At 28.3% G+C, this 27052-nt stretch overlaps 1 protein-coding gene across 1 annotated transcript in view; it reads right to left on the reverse strand.

The window, feature by feature from the left end:
- The window catches only part of LOC100213983 (probable ATP-dependent RNA helicase DHX37), an 86835-nt gene that overhangs the window by 25927 nt on the left and 33856 nt on the right, over positions 1-27052 (reverse strand). The window contains exons 14-17 of the mRNA XM_065807449.1: positions 17016-17123; positions 16890-16936; positions 8381-8458; positions 7173-7269 (exon numbers count right to left, since the gene is read on the reverse strand). Of these exons, the coding sequence (XP_065663521.1) occupies positions 7173-7269; positions 8381-8458; positions 16890-16936; positions 17016-17123 (330 nt within the window). The remainder of the gene's footprint in view (positions 1-7172; positions 7270-8380; positions 8459-16889; positions 16937-17015; positions 17124-27052) is intronic.

Consider the following 27052-nt stretch of genomic DNA (forward strand, 5'->3'; position numbering starts at 1 on the left):
CGTAGTTCGTTTTACTGTAGATGATAAAAAAAAAACTCTAATATTGTTTTTAGGTTTTAAGTTTACAAAAGATCATTTAAATTAAAATTAGACTAATAAACTAATTGCGGAATCTTATTTAGTCTAGATTTTTTTTAAAAAAACCACATAAATGCAACTATTTCAATTTTTTTTTAATTTCAATTATGAATGTGTGCTTACATAAGCACTCTGATATCACACTAAAATAGCCTGCTGCGGGGGGATTCAGTAAACACATCAACTATCTTAGAGCCTGTTGCCAAAAGGGAGTGCTGCTACATACCTGAGGGTTTGGCATAAGGTAGCAACCCGTTAAAACCTTTTACCTTTTTAATTATAGTTTATTAGTTTAGAAATATTAGATAAATTATACTAGAAATAGTAAGATCATATTATAAAAGAAGTAAGTATAGTTTAGCAATTTATACATTTTAAAGTCTTTTATATGTCTTTTTTGAGATAAAAGAGTTATACTAACTTTTTCATAAAATTGTTTATTACTACTTTTAAATTAAAAAAAAAAAAAATTTAGAAGTCCTAAATTAATATAATTCAATATACATTTAAATGCTATCATTTCATACCTTGCTTATTTTATCATGTTGATTATTATTTTAGTGACATTTCTGTGATACTATTAACTATTTTTGTTCTTTATTAGAAATTTTAGAAAAATAAAATAATATTTTGAGCTAACACTGACATTTTATTGTTTGTAAAGGTTAAATTTTGTTATAAGGATTGCAGTTCTTTTTTTTTTTGTTCTTTATTCAATGAGTATTTGAATTAAAATAAACATGATTATAATTTAATATTTTATTACGAGATATGATTTTTAAAAAAATTTAAAGGTTAAAATTTAAAGAGTATTGTTTGTGTATATATTAATATTTTGTTTACTTTAAATTTTTTTAAATTTCCTCATGTCATTTTTAAAATTTTTGTTTGTGCAATTATTAATTAATAATGTTTATATTATGTTCATTATTATAAACATTATTAATTAATAATGTTTATATTATGTTCAAAATCTTATAATTTTTTGATAAATATGTGTATGTGATAATACAAATGTCTAAAAGTACATCAGATTGTAAAAAATTACTTCATCAAATCCATGCTATTTAATGTAAAAAACGGAAGGAACGCCACCCAAATTATTTTCCTAGAATATATATATATATATATATATATATATATAAAAATATATATATATATATATATATATATATATATATATACATATATATATATATATATATATATATATATATATATATATATATATATATATATATATATATATATATATATATATACATATATATATATATATATATATATATATATATATATATATATATATATATATATAAATATATAAATATATATATATATATATAAATTAAATTGTTAAATTTACTCTTGAATTCTTTAATCTTTTTTATTACTTTAGAGTACTTTAGAATAAACTGACTGACATTGCTTCATTTTTTATACAAAAATGTCCATTGTAATCTAGACTCTTTGTTAATTTAAAAAGTAATTAATGTTAATAAATACTGTTATATATTTTTGATTAATCTAAGTTCATTTCATGATAAGTTTTTTTTTTTTTGTTATACTAATTTGTAACTTATATATTCAGTTATCTAGATAAACTTATAAAAGATATGGATTTTAATAAATCTTAAGTTAAAATATAACCTTTAATTAAAAAAAGATCACAATTCCTGAGATTATTTTATGTTTATTTGTTACTTCAGTTGTAACAATAGTAATATTACTGGTAATATTGCTATATTATATGTTAAATGATAGTAGTGAAATTAAAATGGATAATATTAGAAGAAGCTATTAGTGTAAATGCTAATAGGCAACTTGAAAATAATTGTTATCCAAATGAAAGAGATAGAGGCTTAAATCTAGTCTTATTTCAACAACAATTTATTTTATCTTTTAAAAGATAAAATAAATTGTTGTTGAAATGTAAGACTTTGATTTTAAATTTTTTTTATAAATTCAAACAAATAATTATGTTCCTTTTTTTTTTAGTTGCCATGGTCACCACTTGGTTTGTTTGCTTACTATTGAAACATGGTTTTTATTTAGTAAATTTATATGATGTAAAAATTACTCTATTAATCATTAGTCAACAGTTAGAGAGAAAAAATACATAATTAAGTTAAAAATAATTTTGTTTACTGGTAACACAATAAAACCAGTTTTTATGGTTATTGTGTGCTTTTATGTGATACAATGTTGTTTTTGTCGTTATCATTAACAGTAACTTTCTTATGCTCATAAAAGCCAAGCAGTCTTTTTTGCAAGCAACACATTCTTTTGCAGGCAAAACATTACTTTTGCATCAAATGTTATCTAATCTTGCTTTAGGCTGCATATAGATCTTATTTGTACCTCAACTAATTTTTTGTTCATCTGTGCCCAAATAAATTCGATTGGATTCAAATCTGGTGATTGAGTGGCCAGATCAAAAAAATCTACTTTGTTATTTTTCATCAATGTTTTTACTGTAGGAGCTGTGTGGACAGACACCAAATCTTGATGAAATTGCCACCATTCCTTAAATCAGCATGTCCACTAATGGAACAATGCAGTTCTTTAGCGTCTCTATATATGTATGTCGGTTGATTCAGCCTGTATATATGATACACACACCTATTCTGTTAAAACTAAAGCAAATAACATAAATTCCAAAACTCTTGCTGCCACCATGCAACCTCGGTACAACAAAGCAAATATTATACTTTTCAAATTTAACTCTTTTATTCAGAAATTGGCTTTTTCTGTTTACTATTTTGAAGTTACTTTCATCAATAAAAATTACTAGCATTCCCTTTTCCAAAGACCACCCATTTTTCTTCTTACACCACCTTAATCTTGTGAACTGATATCTGGCTGCCAGCATAGGTTTTTTAACAGCTGCATAAACACCAATTTTTCTCCTTAGTAAAATGTTTCTAATTGTATTTGAAGAAATAGGTTTTTCACGATTTTTGTTGAATGTGTTGGTAACTTCACAACAACTTAACCTCAGATTGGCTCTTACTTAACAAAATATAAGACTATTTTTGCATACAGTAATTTTTTTAAACTTTTCTGATTCTGCATGAGGTTGGTTGCCACCTGTTGCTTTTAATGTCTTTGGAGTATATCTGACGCAATTATCTGAAATTTTTAATTTTCTTGCTATTTCTCAATTACTTATCATTGAGCCATCACTAACTCTTCATACCTTCATGCCACTGTGTTGCTTTGTTTACTGCTTTTCGACCTATTTCTATGTATCTTAACTTTTAGGTTTTATCAAATTATTTGAAAAGACTTTAAGTTTTGTCAAATAATTTGATAAAACCTATTTCTATGTATCTTAACTTTTAGGTTTTATCAAATTATTTGAAAAGACTTTAAGTTTTATCAAATAATTTGATAAAACCTATTTCTATGTATCTTAACTTTTAGGTTTTATCAAATTGTTTGAAAAGACTTTAAGTTTTATCAAATAATTTGATAAAACCTGTTTCTATGTATCTTAACTTTTAGGTTTTATCAAATTATTTGAAAAGACTTTAAGTTTTATCAAATAATTTGATAAAACCTATTTCTATGTATCTTAACTTTTAGGTTTTATCAAATTATTTGAAAAGACTTTAAGTTTTATCAACTAATTTGATAAAACCTATTTCTATGTATCTTAACTTTTAGGTTTTATCAAATTATTTGAAAAGACTTTAAGTTTTATTAAATAATTTGATAAAACCTATTTCTATGTATCTTAACTTTTAGGTTTTATCAAATTATTTGAAAAGACTTTAAATGTGACTAAACTGGTCATCATAAGTAAATTTATTCAACCTTTTATAAAAATTTTATCCAACCTTTTATAGGAAATTGTCAAACTGACATATAAGTTAATAAAATAATTATGAATAGTGTTGGGTTGAAATAGAAAGTAGAACCAATAAAAAAGTTTGTACCCCTCTTTTTTTTGCAACCTATCATGTTATGTTTTCCATATTCCTTTAAGAAAAGTAAATTATTAAAAAAAACGTTAACTTGTTTATAATATGTAAATTGTAAAGAATTATTTTTCCAGTCGTTCAAAAAAAAAATTTGACCTTTAACAAATATGTATGAGTTTTGATGATTTTTAAAATTTCAACTTAAATTGCTTGTTTAGATGAGCACTCTGATGTCACACAGAAATGGCCTGCTACCGGGGCCTTCAGAACATACACTGACTGACAAAAAGCCTGACTCGCAACAGAGAGCTGCTACATCGACTGAGGGTTTGGGATGGGGCAGCAATCTTTTCTTTCATTATTCTTTGCTCTTTTTTTTTTTTCTGAAAACGCAGTATGCTATAATGATAAGCAAAACTAGTGAGCAAATGCTTATCTAAATATGCTACAGAAGATATATATACAATATATATATATATATAATATATATACATATATATACATATATATATATATATATATATATATATATATATATATATATATATATATATATATATATATATATATATATATATATATATATATATATATATATATATATATATATATATATATATATATATATATATATATATACGTCTCCATAATAATTTAAAAAAGGTAGAATAAAAATTAATTATTGTTCATTGTTCAAAAGTCCATTATTGAAAGTTAATCTTTTGTTTAAAATAAAGTTTCAACTCATAAAATCAGTCCTTTTTTTTTTTTCTTCTGGCAACAGTCATTTGTGACAGCCATTTTGTATGATGTCATCTTAATCATAATCTTTTTGTTGTACACTTGTTGAGCTTTATTACCAGAGTTTTGAATTTGTTTGTTAGGTTATCTTCAAAATATTTATTTAAATCAGTAAAACTATTGTTTCTTGAATATTTCTTTTAAAGTAAAAATAATTGAATTTGATGTGATATTTTTGAAGTTATGAGTACCTAAGCAAATTCTTGACTCTGGTACTGAAATGAGATATTTATTTTAGTTAAAAAAAGACTTGTTACCACAAAAAATTAATAAATACTAATCTTTCTTAATGAGAAATTGCCAGAAAATGTGTTATTTAGCAGGTTTCTGTACAAGATATACACACAAAAATGGCTAATATGGAGAACTTGACACCAAAGAGGGTTGGTAAATGTGGAAAGAAGAGAATTTCATGACGTCCAGCTAAGAAGCCTAAACTAACAATAAAATTAATGCAAAAAAGGCTAGAGTGGGAAAAAAAGTACATGAATTTAAGGGTAGATGATTGGAAATTGGTAAAATTAATTCAAATGATTTTAAAATAATCATTTTATTAGATTAAACATTAAAGATTTGCTTAACAATCCTTGCATAATATTTTATGATATGCTTCAGCAACGAGTACATTCCAAGTGTTAACAAAGAAGGAGGAATACGCAAAAAGAAAAAAAAAGGGGGAAAATACTTATTGGGCTGCATCATTAAAACTGTTAAACACCTCACCTTAGTGATGATCTGGTCAGTTGTATGTGGAAGAGGAATGGGGATATTGTCAAGGGAATAATGAATCAGTTGTTATATAAAAAAGTTCTGGAACAAAGATAGTTGCCACAATTGTCAGAATGGTTTGGTCCAGGTGAAAAAATAAACCTTCATGCAGGACGGGGCACTACGTCATGCAGCTAAATTAATTAAAAAATATTTATCAGAACAGAATATTCCATTTTTTGATTGGCCAGGAAACTCTCCTGACCTAAATCCTATAGAAAATGTTTGGGCGCTCCTAAAGAAGCAAATATCTAAAAAAAATATTATAAATAAAGTGTAAATAATGGAAAAAATTATTCACCACTGGAACCATAACAAAAGATTGCAGGAAATGGCTGAAAAATGCATCAAAAGTATGCCAAAAAGGGTTCTTGCAATTATGGAGGCGAAAGGGAAAATCACCAAATATCGATCTTGAATATATTAGTATTAAATTTTGAATAATAAAATTTATTACCATTTTGCAAAATATTTATTGTCAAAAAAATACTTCTTTAATAAAATTATTTTTGAGTTCCTAAATCACAAAAAAACATTAAAATAATAGACTTTGAAACTTGAGAATGCAAAAAATTGTGGGTGGTCATGATTAATTGTCACACGACTGTATATATATATATATATAAAATGTTTAACAATCAGATTTTTTTTTTGTTAATTCACCTCCCCAAGGCCCAGAAGGCCACTACAGACGAGGAGGCTACTTAATTGTGGTTATAACCCTCTCTCAACTCTATATCTCTGAAACACGAAACTTGACGAACAAGGCCGCTACACAGAGAAACAAGTTGAGCACGGTACTAACAGGGACGTGGTGGGAATCGAACTCGAAACCTTTCGCTTATGAAGCGAGCGCTCTACCACTATACCACTACCGCATGTATAGTAACCACATAGTTAATAAACAGTATTAAAAAAATCAGGCAAAAACAGAAAAACTTCAAATTATGATCAGTAAAGCATATGAGTAAAATCAATAAAATGTAATTTTAAATTACTTAAATATTTTTTTTTTTATAAACACAGAAGACCTTTCATATAAAATATTGAGGAAACTAATTAAATTATATTGTTTTTTAAAAAATCACAAAAACACATGTTTATAGACTGGAATGTTTTTTATTTTTTTAATAAAAAAATAAAAACATTCTGAATGTTTTCATTTTTATTGTTTTCATACATCAACTGAAAAATAGATAGAACATGCAAGGAGTGGTGCTACATCGACTGAAAAACTAGAAAATGTGAAAGGTACTGCTACATCAACTGGTAAATAAGTAGAACATGCGAGGAGTACTGCTACATCAACTGAGGGTTTTGGTTTGGGCAAATGTAAAAAAAAATTTTTTTACTTTTATAAACCTTTTCCGGTCTTAACTTTTTAAAAAAAAAAAAAAAATAAAGTTTATATTTTATCGTAAAATGTAAAGAAAATTACTATTGATAAATTACAAAAAAATATAACACAAACATATAAAATACAAATATACCAAACACAAGTTTGTAAAATAAAAAAAATACAAATGTATAAGATAAAAATATTATGTTGCATAAAAAATTAAAATGAAAAAAACACAAAAAAACATAATTTTGGCAAACCTTCATTTGCAATAAAAGATCATCAACAGGTCGACGTTGGATCTCTGCTTCAGAAAAATCCTCAAACTCATTTTGAAATACAGCAGATGAATAAAGTCTATTACAGTAATGCAATTACTTAAAAATAAATACATGCATTAATTTTACTTTCTCACAATTATTGTAAATAATAATTTAAATTTATAAAGAGGTAAAATACTTTAGCCAAAGAACTCTTACATAAAAACCTAGAAGTAGAATCAAAAAAACTCAGTTCTGATCTAAACAACAGGTTAATACCAGAAAGAAGATCTGGTTGTAAAAAATAGCTCAAACTCTACCGTAATACCATATTTAAATAAGATAATTGTATTATGGACTGACAAAAGTGGAACTATGACAAAAAACTATTATTTTAGAAAAATAATATTTTTTGTAATTGACTGGTATTTTAAAAGCTGAAGACCCAGCCAAATGCTAGGTTTTTGTTGTCAATTTTTTTAGTCTTGCCCTGAATATGACTTAAAGGCTTTAAGATTCTAAATTTTTTTATGATAAAATTTTTATAATAAATATGCTTTAATATGCTCTCATTTAATATATATTCTTCAAGTTATATTTTATATTGTATTTATTATACTTTAATAAAATATTTCATGCAAGTATTTTTTTTATTAAGAGCAAAGTAAGTGAAGAAATTGATTTTTTATATAAAAATCATTATTAATAATATTTTAAAAATATTTTTAATAATAGCAAATATTTTAGAAAAATATAAATTATTATTTTAATAAATTGTTTTAGCCTCTAGTGCAAATGCATGTTTTTCAAATGAATGCATAGTATAAACAATCTGTAATCGTGTATAAAATGTATTTAGCAATTTTTTGAGCTGTTATTATATTTATTTAATAATAAGTTAAACCCCAAATAGACAATAAAACAAATAAAATCGACAACTAAAGTCAATGGCCCAAAGGTCCTTTTTAGTTAAGTAGACTAATAATAGTCTTTTTAAATTGTTGTCAACCTTCTCTCAATTCAAAATTGAGAATGGTACTACCAGGGATGTAGTGGGAATGCAATTCAGAAATTTTGCTTAAAAAGTTCACTACACCACTCCCACATGGAAACACTCCCACATGAAACTATTCCCACAAGGAACCACTCCCACATCAAACAAAAGAATTATCAGCTTTAAAGTTTAGTCTATGAAATGAGACAAATACCTATAACAGTGACCAGGACCAACACGACCAGCTCTTCCAGTTCTTTGGTCAGCTGATGCTTTTGAGGTCCAAGTGACCCTAAAAACAATTTTCAGATTTTTGAATTTTCCTCATATATATATATAAACACACACACACACATATATATGTATATATATATATATATATATATATATATATATATATATATATATATATATATATATATATATATATATATATATATATATATATATATATATATATATATATTTATATAAACATATATATATATATATATATATATATATATATATATATATACATATAAACATATATATATATATAAACATATATATATATATAAACATATATATATATATAAACATATATATATAAAAACCACACAAAAAAACATATATATATATATATATATATATATATATATATATATATATGTTTTTTTGTGTGGTTATCAAGGTGCTCCCAGAAGTCATAAGGGTCTATTTACAGAGCACCACAGAAAATCATACAACTATAATTATATAAGTTCATGCCTCCTTCCTTATTATTGGCGTCTATTGTGCTAGAGCCATCATCCAACTAAGGACCTTTAGGTTCTGAGCCAGAACTCTAACCACCGCGCCACGGCTGCAAAAAATCTATACATACATGTATATATGTTTGTATGGAAGTTTGTATGTATTTATATATGTATGTATGCATGTATGTATACGTATATATATATCAAGCCTTCTCAAGAGACGCGTATGGTCTCACGCCTTTAATGACAATGCATATACTGAGTTATTTTGACAACTTGGCCATTTGGATGTTTTAAGTTAACGAGTTTAAAAAATGCACTGATTAAACAAATGAAAAACTCAAAATAAAATTAAAAATAAACAAACTATAAACAGGAAAAAAGAATTAAAAACTAACAAAAAAAATAAATACAAAACTTAACTAAAAAAATAAAGTCTTCACAAATAATAAAATTAATAAAAAATAAACCAGAAAAGTAAAAGCTTTTTATTTTAATTTAAGAGTGTTTTACTACTAATTTAGAAAAAATTGAAGTTTCAAAGTTATTTAACCCAAGCTTGATTACTTCGAAACTTAATTATTTAAATTAAAAAATATATCAGTTTTATGCTTTTATTGTCTCTGGTTTATCCTTTATTTATTTTATCATAGGCTAAGTCTGTTTCTCTTTTCAGTTTGTGGTTTGTTTATTTTTAATTTTCTCGTTAAACTAGTTTGGTTATTTCACTGCATTTTTTAAAACATGCAAGCTAAATGACCAGGGCCTGACTAAATATGGAGCTTTTTTCAAATCCGGCCCCAGCCCTTGCAAAATTATAAGATTTAGCAGGGGTTGACAGCCAGGGCTCGGAAATAATTTATAATACATTATATATTAAAAGTTTATACATATATTTACTTTTAATTAAATACTGACATTTTTTTAAACTAATTCATTTCCAACAAGGTTTTAAATTCAAGGTCAAGATTCAAGATCATCTGCTTATTCTAAGCAACCAAAATATAAAGAATTTGTGTCAAGGACAGAAGTATAAAAATGAGTTGTCAGCCAATAGCAGTGTTGGGGTTATATATGTATTTGTATTTGGTAAAAATGGGCTAATTTGGCGTATTTGCATTTATAATATATTTGATAAAAAATTTTTTTTAATATTTGTATTTATATTTGATTAAAATGTATTTGCAGTTGGATAAACTAGGTTAAACAGTTTTTTTTTTTGGGAAATGCCGAGTGCTTCATCTTTTTTTGTCTTTTTTAACACTAAAATAAATTAAAAATTTGTTTTTAAAAAATGTTTTTTCATTCTTCTATTTAGTAGACCATTTTATCAGTCTTGCCTTGATAAAATCTTGATATTTTTTTCTTAACCTAAACTACAAATATTTGTATTTGTATTTGAAATTACCGATTGCATATATTTGTATTTGAATTTGTATTTGGAAATCTAGAATTAACGTATTTGTAGTAGTAAACATCACCACCACCACCACCACCACCACCACCACCACCACCACCACCACCACCACCACCACCACCACCACCACCACCACCACCATCATCATCATCTTCTCTTTCGGCAAATACTACAGCATATAAATACTAAAGTTTATATAAAATATGAAAGGATATTGTATGCCAGCATCTAAATAAATAGCAAACATATGTTTATACCCATAATATAAATGCATAAAGCACATCTCAGAAGCTTTAATTAAATAGCCTCCTCGTCTGTAATGGCATTTTCAGCTTTGGGGAAGTGAATTGACATAAAAAAAAAAATAATAATAAATTAGACCTGCTTTATCTGTCAAGCTTGAGCCACTCTCCCATTGTTGCAAGGTTGCATTTCTTTCTTTTTTCTACAAATACAATCATGATCAATGCTCAAACAACCTATCATGTCTACTACGATAAACCAAAACTTATACTTGCTTTTTTCTTATTACACAAGTTGAATCCTTTTATTGTATCTGTTCCTTCATGCTGTAAAAACTTTTATTAATCCAGTTTTTTTCCTTGCATATCAAACAAATCTTACAACTATCAGCTTCATGTTTTTTTTTATATACAACCTACAACTTTTCAAGACTTCAGTTAACCATTTCCTAGTATTTTTTCTTATTCTCTATTTTAAAGTAACTCATAACTTAATAGTGGATGCTTGCAATCTTGTTGGAAGTAAATTAGAGTTTGAAAATATATAAGTATATGCCAGTATTTAATAAATAGTAAATGTAAGCATAAAATTATAATGTATAAAGTATTATAAATTTTTTTCTAGCGCTATTAACCCCTGCTAAAAAGTTTAGCCGGGGCTGGATTTGAAAAAAGTCTCATTTTTAGCTGAGGCCCTGGTCACTTACTAATTTGTAGTTGTTTGTATTTGACCAAACATATTTGACCCCAGCCCTGGCAAATAGAAAATATTAGAAATAAGTATATAATAGAAAAGATAAAATACAGAACTAAAAACAGAACCTTGCAGTACCATAGAAGTTACTAGAAATGAAGAAGAGTGCTGAAAGAAATGATTTAATAACCTCAAAAACTTTCCCATATACACTATGTGAAGCAAGTTGACAGAGAAGACCAGTATTTTAAACTTTATTGAAAACTTTTGATATGTCAAGAGCAATAGTATTTGTCTTGCTGCCTCCATCTAATTCACAAAAGAAATGCACAATAGAAGACAGGAATTTTGTCAGGACCACTGCACAGTGGTCCAAAATTCACTTTTACGGGACAAAATTCATGACTTAATTAATATTAAGGTTATATTCACTAAAATTAACATGAGTAATAATATGATGTCTGTGCTTCTTATGAAGGTGTCTTTTTTTTTTTTTTTTTACTGTTATGGATACCCATATTTTGCTTAGCAACTACCAATTTTGGGTATCTGCAGATATTTTTCGAGTGCTATATTCACTAAATCTGGCATGAGTACCAATTTGAGATTGCACTTCTTATAAAAGTGACATTTTTAAAAATTTAGCTTTCATGGATACTTATATTGCTTAGTTAACAGATAATTTCCTTAATTACAACGGGGTAATTTGATTTTTGAATAAACTTTATCGTATTTTTTACTCATTTATTTTGAATAACTATTAAATATTTAGGTAATTAAAATTTTAACAATAATAAAAACAAAAAATAGAGCAAGCAAATGTTGTCAATTTTAAATTACAAAAACTTGTAGAACAATAATATCGTTTGAAGATTGTTTTAGTGATTGCAAAATATCTGAAGGAAATGTTTAATGATTGAGCCATGTAATACCATGGATAAAGGGACACATATAGTCTAACAGAGTCAAAACAATTGTCCTTGTTCATATGCTACAAAAGCACGCATTGAAGTATTGCCATCGTTGCTTGATCCAGAACCACCACTTTTTGGGAAATCTATAACAAGCCCAATTTTGTTCATAAAATCAGTCTGAATTTTTTGTTTAGTTACAGATACCTTTTCTTTGTGTTCTTTAGATTTTGCTTGCCACTTTCTTGTTTCTTTTTATATGCAATATGCAAAATCATCTCAAAAAATTGAATTTCTGCATGGAGACTGGAAAGACCATATTTGAATTCTCTGTGCATATAATCTATATTAGGAATATAAAGAATATTCTTTTTTTTTTTGAGAGACACCACAAACTGAATTCTTTTCAAAGTTTTTGACAGTATAGTTTGCAGATTTCCGCTTTTTTTTATACAAGTAAACAAATCGTTGAACAGCATGCTTGAAATTAATGTCTTCATATTCAGCAATTTTGGGGTGAATAAATTTTAATACATCTTCAGTAATTTTTGTTATGAAATACCAAGATTTTTTTTGAAATAAATTATGAATATCTAAGTTTAATAAAACCATATCTAAATAATTGTTAAACAAATATTTAGTATTTAACAGTTTAATATTATAATATATATGCCACGTGGATTACTAATTCTTGTTAGTAATCAAACTACTATAAGTATTAGTAATTAAAATTAAAAGTAATAAAGTTACTGTTAGTGTTAGTAATTAAATTACTAACATTATTAATTTAAATTACTATTGATATGTTCTTGGTTCAACAAAAGCACTTGCAAAACAAAAAAAACTTTTTTTTCCAAAAATAATTTTCTGATTATAAAACACAGGCCTAATTTTAAATACCAGCTTCGTTATATTAAATTACTAACACTAACAGTATTAAACATAATTAAATTACTTGCAACTACCAAAAATATGTTGTTGCTATGCTAAGCAAAGTAAGGTATCCATAACAACCAAAAAAATTTACCCTTATAATAATTGTGAATCTCATTTTAATACACGTGCCCAATATTGTGTAGTTAGCATAAATAAAAAACTGTTAAAACAACGTTTATGTAATAATAGGTTGTCGCTATGCAAAATTAAGTACATAGCAACCAAATTAAAACATATAAAATCTGAACAGGGACTAAAGGGGACAAGCAATAAATGGAAACTTGATTGAAGCATCATATAGCTCAAATAAATAAGACAGCACATGGTAAATTGTGTCAATTATTAGTTACAGTGCATCAAAAAATAAATTTCTTAAAAATTTGTGATTTTGAAAGTATAACTGAGATAACATGCAATGACAAATTTATTGTACACAATGGTTTTCCTTATCTCCAAATACTCTAAAATAACATGTATTAATTTTGTGTTTTGACAATACAGTTGAAATTGAAATACCACACAACGTTGATATCACCAAAAGTACTTATTTATAATCATAATTCTTTTTTTCAAATTTCAATATATTTGAATAATAGCTCAGAGTCCTAGGATTTAATATAAATAAATTATCATTAAATTTATCTTAATATATATATATAGAAACTAAAATTAAATAAGTTTTCAAGATTAGACAAGTAAATTTTTTCTCATTTTGTCCACCTAGTGTGTACAGGCCGTTGAAGAGCTTAATTGAGAAATGACTTTAGCAACAAAAGCTGGAGTGATTTGGATATCTAACAACAGGTTTACCTGTAGTTAGACATCTAAATCACAAATTAATGGCCATACTCTTCCTGCTATTCCTAACAGGAATAGCAAGAAGAGTATGGGCATTGATTGACAATTCAATGATTTGATAAACATAGGCCCATGTTTTAAAGGTGAAATGTTAGACTTACAGTAGCATCCAAAAAACTACGGACAAGCTAAATAAAATTGAATTTTACTAATACTTATGTATTTACTAATACTTATGTATTTACTAATACTTATATATTTACTAATACTTGTGTATTTAATAATACTTATATATATTTACGAATACTTATATATTTAATAATACTTAAATATTTACTAATACTTATATATAATATAATATTTCAGCACTTATTTCATTATATCTAACCTATCTATATTATCTATCTTATATTAACTTATTTCAATTAAAATTTTAATTAACCAATTAAAAGATTTTCATGTTTACTGTTATGTTTTAAATAAATATTGATTATTTATTAACCTTCTTTGATTAATTTAAAAATTAATGATTTTTAATGAGCCCCAAAATGGGCGGACATACCGAAGCTTTTTACACTTTTTCCTAAAAATTGCTAATTAATTGATATAGTAAACAAATACTTTATAAAAATAACTAAAAAGCTTATAAATGATGCATGCAAGACCATGCAAAACAACATATCATCAGGATAAAAAACTTGTGATATTTAGCAAAGAAAAACCCCATTTGACAGTGATTGCTTTGAATGAACAAATGAAACATTTTTATGGAATGAATTGTAGAATTTCTACTAAAAAATGTTGTTTACACCATATAAATGTGTTTGAAAAACCTCCAGCCTAAAAGCCATTGATTTCCCTGGATAACTAGGACAAGAAGAATTATCATCACACTATCTCAAATAGAGTCAACATTGACCAAAGATTCTTTCTAATGATAAAAACAAGTTTAAGCAGTTTGGATCAGATGAAATAAAGTTTGTTTGACGTTCAGTAGGTGCAAAATATGATCCTAACTGCTTACCAAAAACATGGAGGAGGTAATTTAATGATTTTGGGATTTTTAGTTGGAATGGTGTTGATCCAATTCATGGATTTACTGAAACTATTGATCACAGAATATACAAAGACATGTGTAAGAGCATTGTGTTACCTCATGCAAAGGATAAAATGTCTCATGGATGGATATACCATCAGGAGAACAATTCCAAAAACACTTAGTAAACTGAGAATAATGGAGCTTAGCATCAGACAGCAGGTTTGTACATTCGTTTTATTGGAATAGCAAAAAGAGGTTTGTTTGCAGGAGAGATGTTCTTATGAACAAGATGAAAAAAGATGATTACGATAAAATATGGCAGATGCACAAGAAGGTGAAAACCATGGAATAAAATGAAACTTGACATGAAGCTGAAAAGAAGGTATAAAAGCTATTCCTGCTTAGATCCATGAGGAAACATAGGAGGCTCATTTATGCATACATAATATGGATATATATGGATATAAACATTTATGTTTGCTATTTATTTACATGCTGGCATACAATATCCTTACAAAATTATATAAATTTTAATATTTATGTAATTTTATGGTTTAACATTTGACCAAGACCGAAGATGATCATAAGATGGAAGTGTAGTATTACCTTAATAAGTCAAGAAAAGATGCCATAATCTTAGACAGAGATTAGAAATTTTATTGAACCAAGTCCTGGCACTCTTTTATCAAACCCGGCTCTGGTCAAATATCAACCCACTTCACTTACTAATGTATGTATGTATGTATGGATGTATGTATGTATGTATGTATGTATGTATGTATGTATGTATGTATGTCACGGTATGACAAATCATTTTTTTTAATAAACATTGACAATTGTATCTTAATTTATTGATGAACATCTAATTTTAAAGAAACATGTCAAATAAGAGAATTTTTTTTTAATGTTATTCACCTCCCTAAGGCCGAGAGGGCCATTACAATCGAGGAGGCTATTTTATTGTAACCTATTTAATTATATAATTTAATATTAATCTTTATTGTAATCTACAACCCTCTCTTAACTCTTTAGCTCTGAAACACAAACCTTGACAAATAAGATCGCTACGCGGAGAAATGAGTTAAGCCAGGGATATAGCGGGGATCAAACTCAAAACTTCTCGCTTGTCAGGCGAGCATTTTACCACTACACCACTATTGCATTTTTAAACAATTTTTATTCTAGTTAATTAGATATATCAAAAGTTATTAGATATATCAAAAATGCTTATTGAATTTATTCAACTTTTCACAGATTTGCAAAGTGCGCGCAAATTAATAATTATTGTTAAGCAATGACCTAACGATTGTAAACTGTTATCCATTGATACAAAAGAGTGAATTTTTCTCAATTTAGTTTGTTAAATTTATTTAATAATAAAAAACATGAATAAAATAAAATAAAAGGAACTAAAAATTAAAAAGTTGTTTTGACATTTTTTTAATTTCTTTTTTTAATTCTTTTTTAAGACCTTTAAAAATAATATCATATTAAGTAATTAATAATAACTTAATAAAAATATCTATTGTTAATAAAAAAATTGTTAATAAAAAATGTTGTTAAATGCACAATAAAAAAATAAAAACTATAATAATTGTAATAATATATTCTATTAGATTATAAATATTTCAACAAAACTTAAAAAATAATATCAAAACTTTTAAAAGTGTTTTAATATGTAAACAAACATTACTTCAATTTAAGGAAAATAAAAAATCTAAAAAGAAAAAAAAAACGCTATAGAATGTAAAAAAAGTAAATATGTATGTGTTTATGTATGTAAACTTTATGCTACAATAAACAACAAATATAAATATCAAAAAATAAAGATATCAATATCAATTACATAAAGATAAATAAAATAATTAAAAAATCTAAAAATTTATATGAATTCACATCAAGAAGAAAGAATATACCTTTGTAATTTTAAAAGAAAAAGCAGAACCTACCTAAAAGTAGACATTCCAGTTATTTTGTCATAAAATCTTTTTTTAACCTAGAGAAAACCTAATGTTTACATAAAAAGTATAGAAGAAAAACAAAAAGCAAACTAAAAACAAAAGGTTTCTGCAAACCTTTCCGCAATCAACAATATATTTAATTCCAGGGATAGTTAATGAAGTCTCTGCAACATTTGTTGCTACTACGCATAAACGAAAACCAGATGGTGGAGATGAAAATACCTGAGATAAAATAAAATATATAAAAAATATATATATATAAATAAATGAACATGTAAATATCTTAATTTAATCAAATTTTGATTTAAAAATTTTTTCTTTATATGAAACTTGCTTTTTTTTTTTTTTTTTTAAAATTTCTAATTCACTTTCAACAAGGTTGCAAGCAACCACTATTAAGTTGGGAGTTACTAGAAAACAAACAATAGAGTTAAAGAGCAAAGAAACAGTTGACAGAAAATTTAAAATGTTGTAGGTTTTATGAGTCAAGAAAACATGAAGATGCGGAGAAAAAAATAGACAAATAAAAAGTTTTAGAGCATGCAGGGACAGATAGAGTTAAAAGATTGCAACTTGGCTGTATGACAAGTCATGTGAGAATGAGTTTTGGTTGATGGAACTAGAGATAATAGCTCCTTTCAGCAGCAACCATGATAGTATTTGTAGAAAAGAGAAAGAGATGCAATTTTACAATGATGGGAGAGATGCTCAAGATTGGCAGATAGAGAAGGTCCAACTTTGTTAACATTGCATTTTTGGACCTTGTCTAGAAGAGAAAGAGCATCATTAGAAGAACCATCCCAAATATGACAACAGTATTCCATACAGGGATGAATAAGAGATTTGTAAAGGTAGAGAATAGAATTAGGAAAAAAATAATGGCAAGCACGATTGCATACATAGTTTTTATAAGAGATCAGTAGTGAACAATAATCAAGGACGCAAAGATGAGGACTCAGAGAAAGAGAGCCTTTTATTAATATAGGAATGTCAACAGAATTGCAATAGCTGTTTGCAGTAAATAATTGATTTTTGTTGGAGTTAAAAATCACAAGTCACTGCAAGCTCTAGTGAGATTAGATTTAAGATTGGCTGCCTGTTCTAAGCAATCGAAAAGAAAAGTTGTTTTGTTAAGACAAGAGTATAGTTGAGTTAAATAAATATAAGTTGAGCAAATAGATGAGCTACTTTAGATGAAAGATTGTCAGGAATATCATTAATATAGATAAGTAATAAAACTAGACCAAGGAAAGAACCTTGAGGTACACCAGATGTTTCTGGAAATGAAAAAAAGAGTTGGTCTTCGAGGGTGACTCTAATAATGTAGTTACAAAGAAATGATTTGATAATCTCAAAAATATTATCAGATACACCATACACAGCAAATTATAGAGAAAACCAGCATGCTATAGTTTGGCTGGTCTTCTGTCAAGAAGATGACACAATGAATTGAGAGCAACAGTCCTTGAATGTCAAGAGCAATAGCCATTGCCTTGCTGTCTTTATCTAATGCACAACAGAAGCTTTCAATCACATCAGTAAGCAAGTCAGCAGTAGAATGAGAAGATCAAAAACCATATCGATTGTCAGACAGTAAGTTATTAGACTCAAGATGGGATGTTAGAAATTTGAGAATCAAAAACTCAAAGATCTTGTAATAATAGAGAGAAGAATGATCGGACGATAGTTGGAGGGGTCAGAATGTTCTCCAGAGATCTTGAAAGTTGAAACCACAGATGCCACAGGAAAACAAGATTCAGTCAAGCACTGATTAAATAAGTTGTAGAAGAGTTCAATTGAGAACTTTAGCAACAGTGATTTGAATGTCTAACAATAGATTAACCTGTTTAATTGGAATGGCAGGAAGAATATGGCCATAAAATTCTACAGTCGAATTAGAAGAAAAGTTCTTTGCAAATAGTTCTGCCCTATCTTTGGAAGAGGTAATAAGAACAGTCCCATGAATTAGTGATGGAATGCTTGACCTTTGTTAATGACGCAGTTAAAGTTTTTCCAAAAGTCTCAAGAGCTTAACTTTTGAGATAAGATGCAAGATTTATTGAGATTAATTTAAATTAAGATTAAACTGAGATTAATGGAACTTAGCATCAGACAGCACCTTTTTACATTGATTTCTTGCAATAATAAACAGATGTTCTTAAGAGACTTGTTCTTTTGAAAAAGATGAAAAAAATTATTATGATTAGATATAGCAGCTGCACAAAAAGGTAAAAACCTTTTGAGCAGAAGATGAGATGAGACTTGACTTGAAACTAACAAGAAGTTTTCATAGCTACCTGGATCCAGGAGGTTATGTAAAAGGCGCATTTATCAGCTGAGAGACGAAAGACATCAGCCCGAGGACAGTCACAAAGAAAATCACAAAAAGAATCCCTGTCAGCTTTAGGGTAATAGTAAGTAGCACGGTGATAGGGTGAGTCCAAAGAAGGAGTACGAGATGAAAATTTATAAACATTATTGCATGGTTGGAACCACCTAAAAGAGAATAATGAAAAACTGAATACAAACTAAGATCAGAGAAAAGATACAAATCGAGGAGTTATTAAGGTTGTCTGGATAACATAAAGTTTATTATCTGAGTAAGAGATTGAGAAATACAGAAGTTATGGGCTTTAGATCCAACAGGGTCAGTGGTGTTAAAGCCAAGTCACTTAGTGTGATGAGTATTAAACTCTTTAATAACAACATTATTGGCAGAGGAGGAAAGATAAATGGCATGGTCAATTTGACCAGAAATTACATCTAAAAAAGTTTTAGATATAATTCTGATCAAATTGACCATGCCAATTTCTGATATTGTTCTCCTTCAACTCAAGCAAGCCTGAGAAGAAGGAGAACAATAAAAAACAAAGAGAAAAACGATAGAGTGAAAAGGCACTAAGTGGAAGCACATAAAAGAATGATTGAGGGATTTAAATCTGGTTTCTTAACAAATAGGTGAATTATGTGTAAGTATATGCCCAAGCCTATGTGACTATTGGAGTCTTTGCAAATCAAAAGATAGTACCCATAAATACTGAGATCTGAAGAAGGAATAGCAAATTTAAATTAGTCTCACCAAGAGCAAGCAAGTCTGGTGAACTTTGCAAGAGGTAAGATTCAACTGATGGAAAGTTACTTTAAAGACCACGAATATTTGTGAAAGATATATTAAAATATTTAGGTAGTGGGGATGGTTTTTTATGTTTAATATTTTTGGTCACTTTGGGCGTGGTTTCAGTTTAAAGAGAACTAGACTCATTTATAGATAGAGCATGGCATTCCAAGCAATGAGCCCTGTTGTTGACTCAGTTCTGCTAATTAACCTTAAGTCAAACAGTAGGGCTTCTTATGTGGCCTTGAAAATACACACCAAAAGTATTAATAGGGACACAATTCATGACATTGTTATAACTTTGATGTTTTAAAGAAAACCTGCAAAAAAACTTTGAGTAGAATCAATAAGATCCAGCATTCATCATTCTAGGCAGTAAACAATGTAATACAGGTTTACATCTATGCCAGCCTAATAGATAAAGAAGGGGTGCAAGGCTAGTCAATAGGATTATTCTGTTTATCTGTTATAGAATTATTCTGTTTAAGGCTTTGCCTAGGAGGCCTTCTACAAGACAGTAGCTGGATGCAGTTAACATCTGCCCAAGATGAATATTTATATCAAGACACCATCTCTACCCTATATTCAACCAAGAGAACCTAACGGAATGGAATCTTAATTCAGAGATTATTTCTCCTAGCCCTTGCTTAGAAAAGCAAACCCTACAAAATAACAGGGTATGGCTATTAAAAACGTTACTTTTTGTAAGCAGTACTTTATAACATTGAACAAGATATTTTGGAAATGCATTAGAAAAAACATTACATCTAATGAAATACAGTAAATAAAGGTGAGCATAAGTTTTATAGTTGGAGCCACTAGTTGGTAACTGAGCTCATATTACATCAGAGATTTAAGCTGTTTTAGAGTTTTTATTTAAAATATTGTATTTTATTTAATAAAAATAAAACTCAAAATTGTAAATAATAGAGAAAATTTTTACATATACTTTAAAAGATAATTCTTTAAAAACTCTTGGGGACATAACATTGATAAGTTAATAAATAAAAAGTTGAAAAAAAAATTGAAAGTTTAAAATATTGCACATATTTTTCTTTCTCCAAAAAATATGAACTTAAACAAATAAATTTTGATTTTATTCAAAAATTTGTTTTGGTATTTCAATTCATAGCAAGTATATATAATTTTCATATTAAAATTTTTTATTATTTCTGTCACAAAATGCATTTAAGCATTAATGCATTTAAGCATTAAAAATAAAATCTTTATTTAGATGTTAATACATACTTTAATACTACAAGTTCAGTGGCTTGCTGGCTCCAAAAAGTCCATGCAGTATTTTTCTAAAAAATTATGGGGTATTTTACCAAACATGCTTGATTTGAAGCCCCATAAATAAATAATTGCCACAATACATTTAAATAGTATTATAATGTAACTTAGAGTAAACTAATTTGCACTAAAACTTTGCACTATAATAAGCATTTTTATCAGGATTGACATTATTGCTTAAAAATGTAATAGTGATAGATTTCAAACGTTTAGGAGAATGTAGAAAAATTATTTAATTCTTGAGATCGAAAAAAAAATCAATTTTTTTTGCCTGATAGATAATTTTCAAAACAATATTATGTGTTAAAAAATATTTTTTATAATGTTAAGTAACTAAACAATAGATAATTTAAACAATAGATAATCTAAGAATTAATATTATTTAATAAAACCAAATTTTTTTCAAATAAAAAACCTGATAACTTGTAAAACTAAAAATTTTAAGTGTTTCTAGAAACTTTATGTTATTCTAATTCTTCAAGTGTTGAATTTTTGTCCTGAAAAATGCGCACATAACTATTTTAATTAAAATAGAAAAAGTTATACAAGATAGTTAAAACGGTACTTGTGTTCATACAAAACATTTAAAAGCACGAATCAGACTCTTTTATTTCTTTCTTCATTTAAAATAGTTTTTATGCTTTGAAATCACCTTTTTAAATACCTTTTTTTGCAATAATTTGGAATTTTGATTAAGAAAAAAACTTATATAGTTAATTTATATAGTTTTGTATAAAACTATATAAATTAACGGGAAATTTTTCAAAATACTTAAACATCAACAATTTTGTGATTTCTTTTAATTAAATAGTTTCAGGATCTAAAGTTCCCATCTGACTATCATGATCACTACATTCATTAAAAGCGATTTATATGACATAATAATAAATATTTTTTGCTATTATTTTTGAGGCTGACGATTATGCAAAATATTAATATACTAGAGCTCAAAGTATAACACTTTAAACCAGATAATTAAAGATGTCTTTTGAATTGTGAAAAATTTAAATTTCAAAAAATTTAAATTTGTGGAAGCATAAAGTGAATAAAATATCATTAGTTGATATTTAAAGTAAATTTATGGTAAAAAAATTTTTTTTTTCAAAAGCCTTTTCTATGATAATAAGGTTAAGCCTCATGTGGGATTTTTGCACAGTCTCTAGGGTCAGCGTGCCACTGTACAATAGGGTATATCATACTTCAGTCAAAATTTAAATTTTCAAAATTTTAACTAGTACGCTTGGATTCCCATGTATTTGGGTATGGATAATTCAATTTTGATAATATTTTTGTAAAATAATAATATTTAGCTACCAGGAACAGGGTTTTAAAGTTACGGTTTTATTAAAAATTAATCTTTTTAAATTCAGGTTTAATCTTTAAAAAGTTTTCGACAATTTTTAAAACAAATTAAAATTTTGAAATGTAAAAATTAACCACAAGTAATATAATAGATAAAATTATCATTGACTCCCCAGGATTCCTCAGCCACAAATGTATATAAACAACTAGGGGTCCTGCCCACCCCCTGTCAATATTTGACAATTTATAATTATCAAGGTATATTACAGTTACTATTTATGTGAACATAAATAAAAAAGCTTTTTTTTAAACATATTATGCATTCAAAAGTTTTCGAAAGCTTAGTAAAGAGATTGGAATTGTTTTACCTCCCTTCCTCCTTAAAAAAACAAACAAACAACCTTCATTCAAATAGTTGGAATGCCATAGTTGCAAAAACAACTTGAAAAATTAATAAAAACGACTTATAAATTTTAACAAATTTGAAAATAAAACAACCATGTAACAAATTCAGTAATAATAACCAAATAATATCAAATTAATAATAAAAAATTGTTACTAACTAAATATATAATCACTCTGTTTAAAGAGCAAGAGAAAAAGTTCTAAATAATTTACAATATAGTTTTTATAGCATTGATCACTTAAACAAAGTCTTTTTTTGATTTCATTACAGGCATTTTTTCTCGATTTTGCAAATGAGTTCATACAAAACCATCTCTTAAATCCCAACCACACACTGACTCAGTTGCCTCGGTAACTAATTTTACTGCTCTCTCACATCTTTGGGTATGCAAAGAATATAAAGGAAGCTCTAGGGGAGAAAAAAAATTGAGTTAGGCAAATGACAAATTTGCTGTGAAAACTGGTTCAGTAATGACTTTTTCCAATCAATAAGTTCTTTGATTTCAGAAGCATCGAGGTTTATTGTTTGAGGAACTTTAAAAGGTCTCACATCAGTAGAGCCATGTTCACTTCCAGCTCTGACTGCCAATATTATGTCGACTGCAAATGACCTTTGTTCTGAGTTATCAGAACAGAGAAGTGCAACAAATATATTCTTAGGATGAGCCCACCAGGATTCAATTTTTAGAAAAAGGCTTCTTTAACCCTATCATCTTGCTTCTGCCAAAGTCAAACAGCTTTAAAAGATGATCAGAACCATATTTAATGCTGTGATTTACTTTAATTTCAAAAAATATTGGAAGATAAACCTGTGTCACCCAAGTTGCAAGGAGCTTTAAGATATCTGCATTCTCAGGTTTAAGATCATACTTGCTCATATATAAAAGCAAGCATCTCATGTCACAAATAAGCCATCAACTGTGAAACAATCTACCACACTTAAGAGCTGCTACTTCAGGACCAAGGTTTCCCTTTACTATTGCTTTCAAATACATCCATGCAACTAAACTGTCAGTCCTCATTTGCTTAAAAAAATCTTCACTGATATCAACTAAAGGCTCCAAAAGAGGAACTGGCATAAATTTAGCAATTCTTTCAAGATTATCAACTTTAGAAAACAGTTTATCAACTGCTCCACGCAATCCTTTTCCTGAAGAAGTTGGCTTGTCAAGTTTTTCCACAAAATGGCGGAATGGAAGCTCACTAATGTGAAGCCAGCAAAATGATCTAAAAAGTTTTCGATGGATAAGTTTGTACACAAAATGAAGCATTCCACCGTTCCATCCAGAAATTTCATTTGTAGTATCACTACCAATTAGTTGGAGATTAAGATCTTTACCTCTTTCCATTAACCAGTTGAATAATCTAGTAGCACATTGTTTGGCTGGTTTACATATTTTAGATTTAGGTTCTGGTGTATAATGAGTAAGATCTCTAGGCTCCTCGGTCACAATCTCTAGGCTCCTCGCAATCTCTAGGCTTGCAATCTCTAAGCTCCTCGGTCACAGTTAGATGATATTCTTGAACAATTATTTTTTCTGAAGGTGCCTGTTGTCTTATTGTTCATAAGGATTAAGGTTTTATGTTTTCTACCATCAACAAAAATTCCAGTGATTATATTTCTTTCACAGTCTATAATTTCATCTACTCTAGAACAATTCATAGCATACTCTTTGGCACAAAAAACTTTCATGCTATCACAAATGAGATTATTTTTATCATCAACAAGTTTTCCTGCCTTCATAATATCTTTCAGAAGACCATTAATGATAGCAGCAGTCGCAGTTGATGAAACACCAAATCTGAAAGAGACAATGGCAGCATCTCTAATATCAAGGTAATTTCGTTTAAGATAATTTTTTTGTTTTTCTAATGTAGAGTCTTCTTTGCTATCACTAACTTTATCAATATCACTAACTACATCAACATTGGAATTATTATTTATTTCTGCTGCAGCATTCATATTTTTAGTGTCAAATCTAATAGTAGATGAATAAAATGTTCCCGACAACTCTGACTCACCTTGTTGTCAATTGAACCTTGCTTGATCGATCGATTGATATACGAAAAAACAGACCAGAAATAGACTCTTGCCAATTTTCAATATAAACAGATCATGGAATATAATGATTTCCATTATTCTCTCATGCTTACTCGTAATACCTACATTGACCACAGGGTTATTTATCAATGAAGTCTATGATTGTACAAAGGTGCAGCCTATCGGAGTTTATCAGCTACCTTCAATATTATCTTGTGCGCATAATATGCATTCCTTAAATGATTCTGTAAAGACATTCGTGGCAGATGTTTACGCCTACCGACCACAAACAACGACAGTAATCTTATATCATTGTTATGCCGAAAAGGTCACCCTCACATGCCAATCAAACTTCCTTAACCAAAAGTCAAGAGAGATAGATTCAAAAAAAGTAGCTGTAACACAAGGAGAATGTCTCTCAGCCATGACCACCAAAATTTCACCATATGGAGCGCTGCAAGTAGCTGGCCCTAACGCATGGAGAACAGTAGTTTCAGACGAATTCCATTGCTCATGGATGCGCACAAAAACAGCGGATTATATGCACTTCAATATGAGAATATACGAAGGACAACTTACCGGGCGATCTTTAACGATAGAACAATATGTCACAAAGAGTCCATGTTATTATGTCATGCGTCGGTGTGTGCCTACTGAATGGCCAGAATCAGTAATTGTCTGGGAGTCCATTAAACACGACGAAGAAGTCATGAAAAAGATAGGTACATACCCTATCGAGCAGATTGGAGAATTTATCCTAATCAGGAGCCTAAAAATCGGCGGTGCAATACAGATATCAGAACAAAAGGGCAACGTGCTTACTCTGGATAACGGCATGATCCTAAAAGATCCCACATTCCCAGAGGATGTTTTTCAACAATACAAGTCCGCTGCAGATAATAATTCGCAGAAATTAGGAAATGATCCAGCTACGGCCATTTTGGAAGCGCACATTTCCGTCGCCCTCATGTCCCAAAAAATTAGTATGATAAGTGCCTGGGAGCAAATGTGCTTTATACAGACCGAAATTTCCCGCATCTATCGGTGGATGATTACTCAATTTCCTACAACATCGGCAGAATGGATACACCAATCTTCAGGTGTGACTGTTGAATCAGCCGGCGATGCTCTGTTACTGTCAGAGTGCGTACATTATACTAGATATGCCATAAACTATGCCCGGAAGATAGGCAATTTCTGTTTTGAGCACTTCCCTATAACTTTACCAAGTTCAAATATCACTTTTTTTTTAGAAGTTAGTGATAGGAAGTTAATAAGGACCAGTCCTCGAATCCCTTGTAAGCTCAGACCTAAACACACCTACCTACAAGATCCAAGACAAAACACCATGTACAAAGTAACAGCCTTCGGACGAGTTAAAATTGTTGGAACTCAGCTAGATAACGTTCTACCTTCAAAGACTAAACCAATTCCCCGCATTCGAGGCTATAGTAAGGATATTTTAGTCGATAAACCACAACGCCTTTCACCGTATACGGTCTTACAACTGATATCAGGGTCGCATGAAACGTTACAAACACTCAAAACCATTAGTGATACAAATGGAGGTGATATTTTGACAGGCATTGGTACGGCCTTAGGCAGTGCCCTACAAGCCACAGCAAGCGGAGGGAGCCAAATTATTAAAGCTATCGGAGGAGCCATTAAAGACTCCCTAAGTGGTGTTTCCAATTTAGACGAAAAATTAGTCCAATCAATTGGTGTTGCTTCATCCACAGTATTAAAAGCCGCAGGAGGAGCTGTAAAAGATGTTGGAGAAGGCGCAGGCTCCTTTTTCCATAAATTTCTAGGTGGTATTAGTGGATCCATTTTGTGGGCAGCAATACTTCTCATAGTCATATTTTTGATTGTGAATAAACCCAATTTCAATTATGTCTTACCGTGCCTAAAATGTTTTCAAAAACACTTGGAAAATGAGGCTATGGTGCAGCCACGACAAGATCAGTCAACATCAATGTCCCCTAAAGGAAAAAG

The sequence above is a fragment of the Hydra vulgaris genome, chromosome 10, assembly GCF_038396675.1.
Source record: "Hydra vulgaris chromosome 10, alternate assembly HydraT2T_AEP".
NCBI lineage: Eukaryota > Metazoa > Cnidaria > Hydrozoa > Anthoathecata > Hydridae > Hydra > Hydra vulgaris.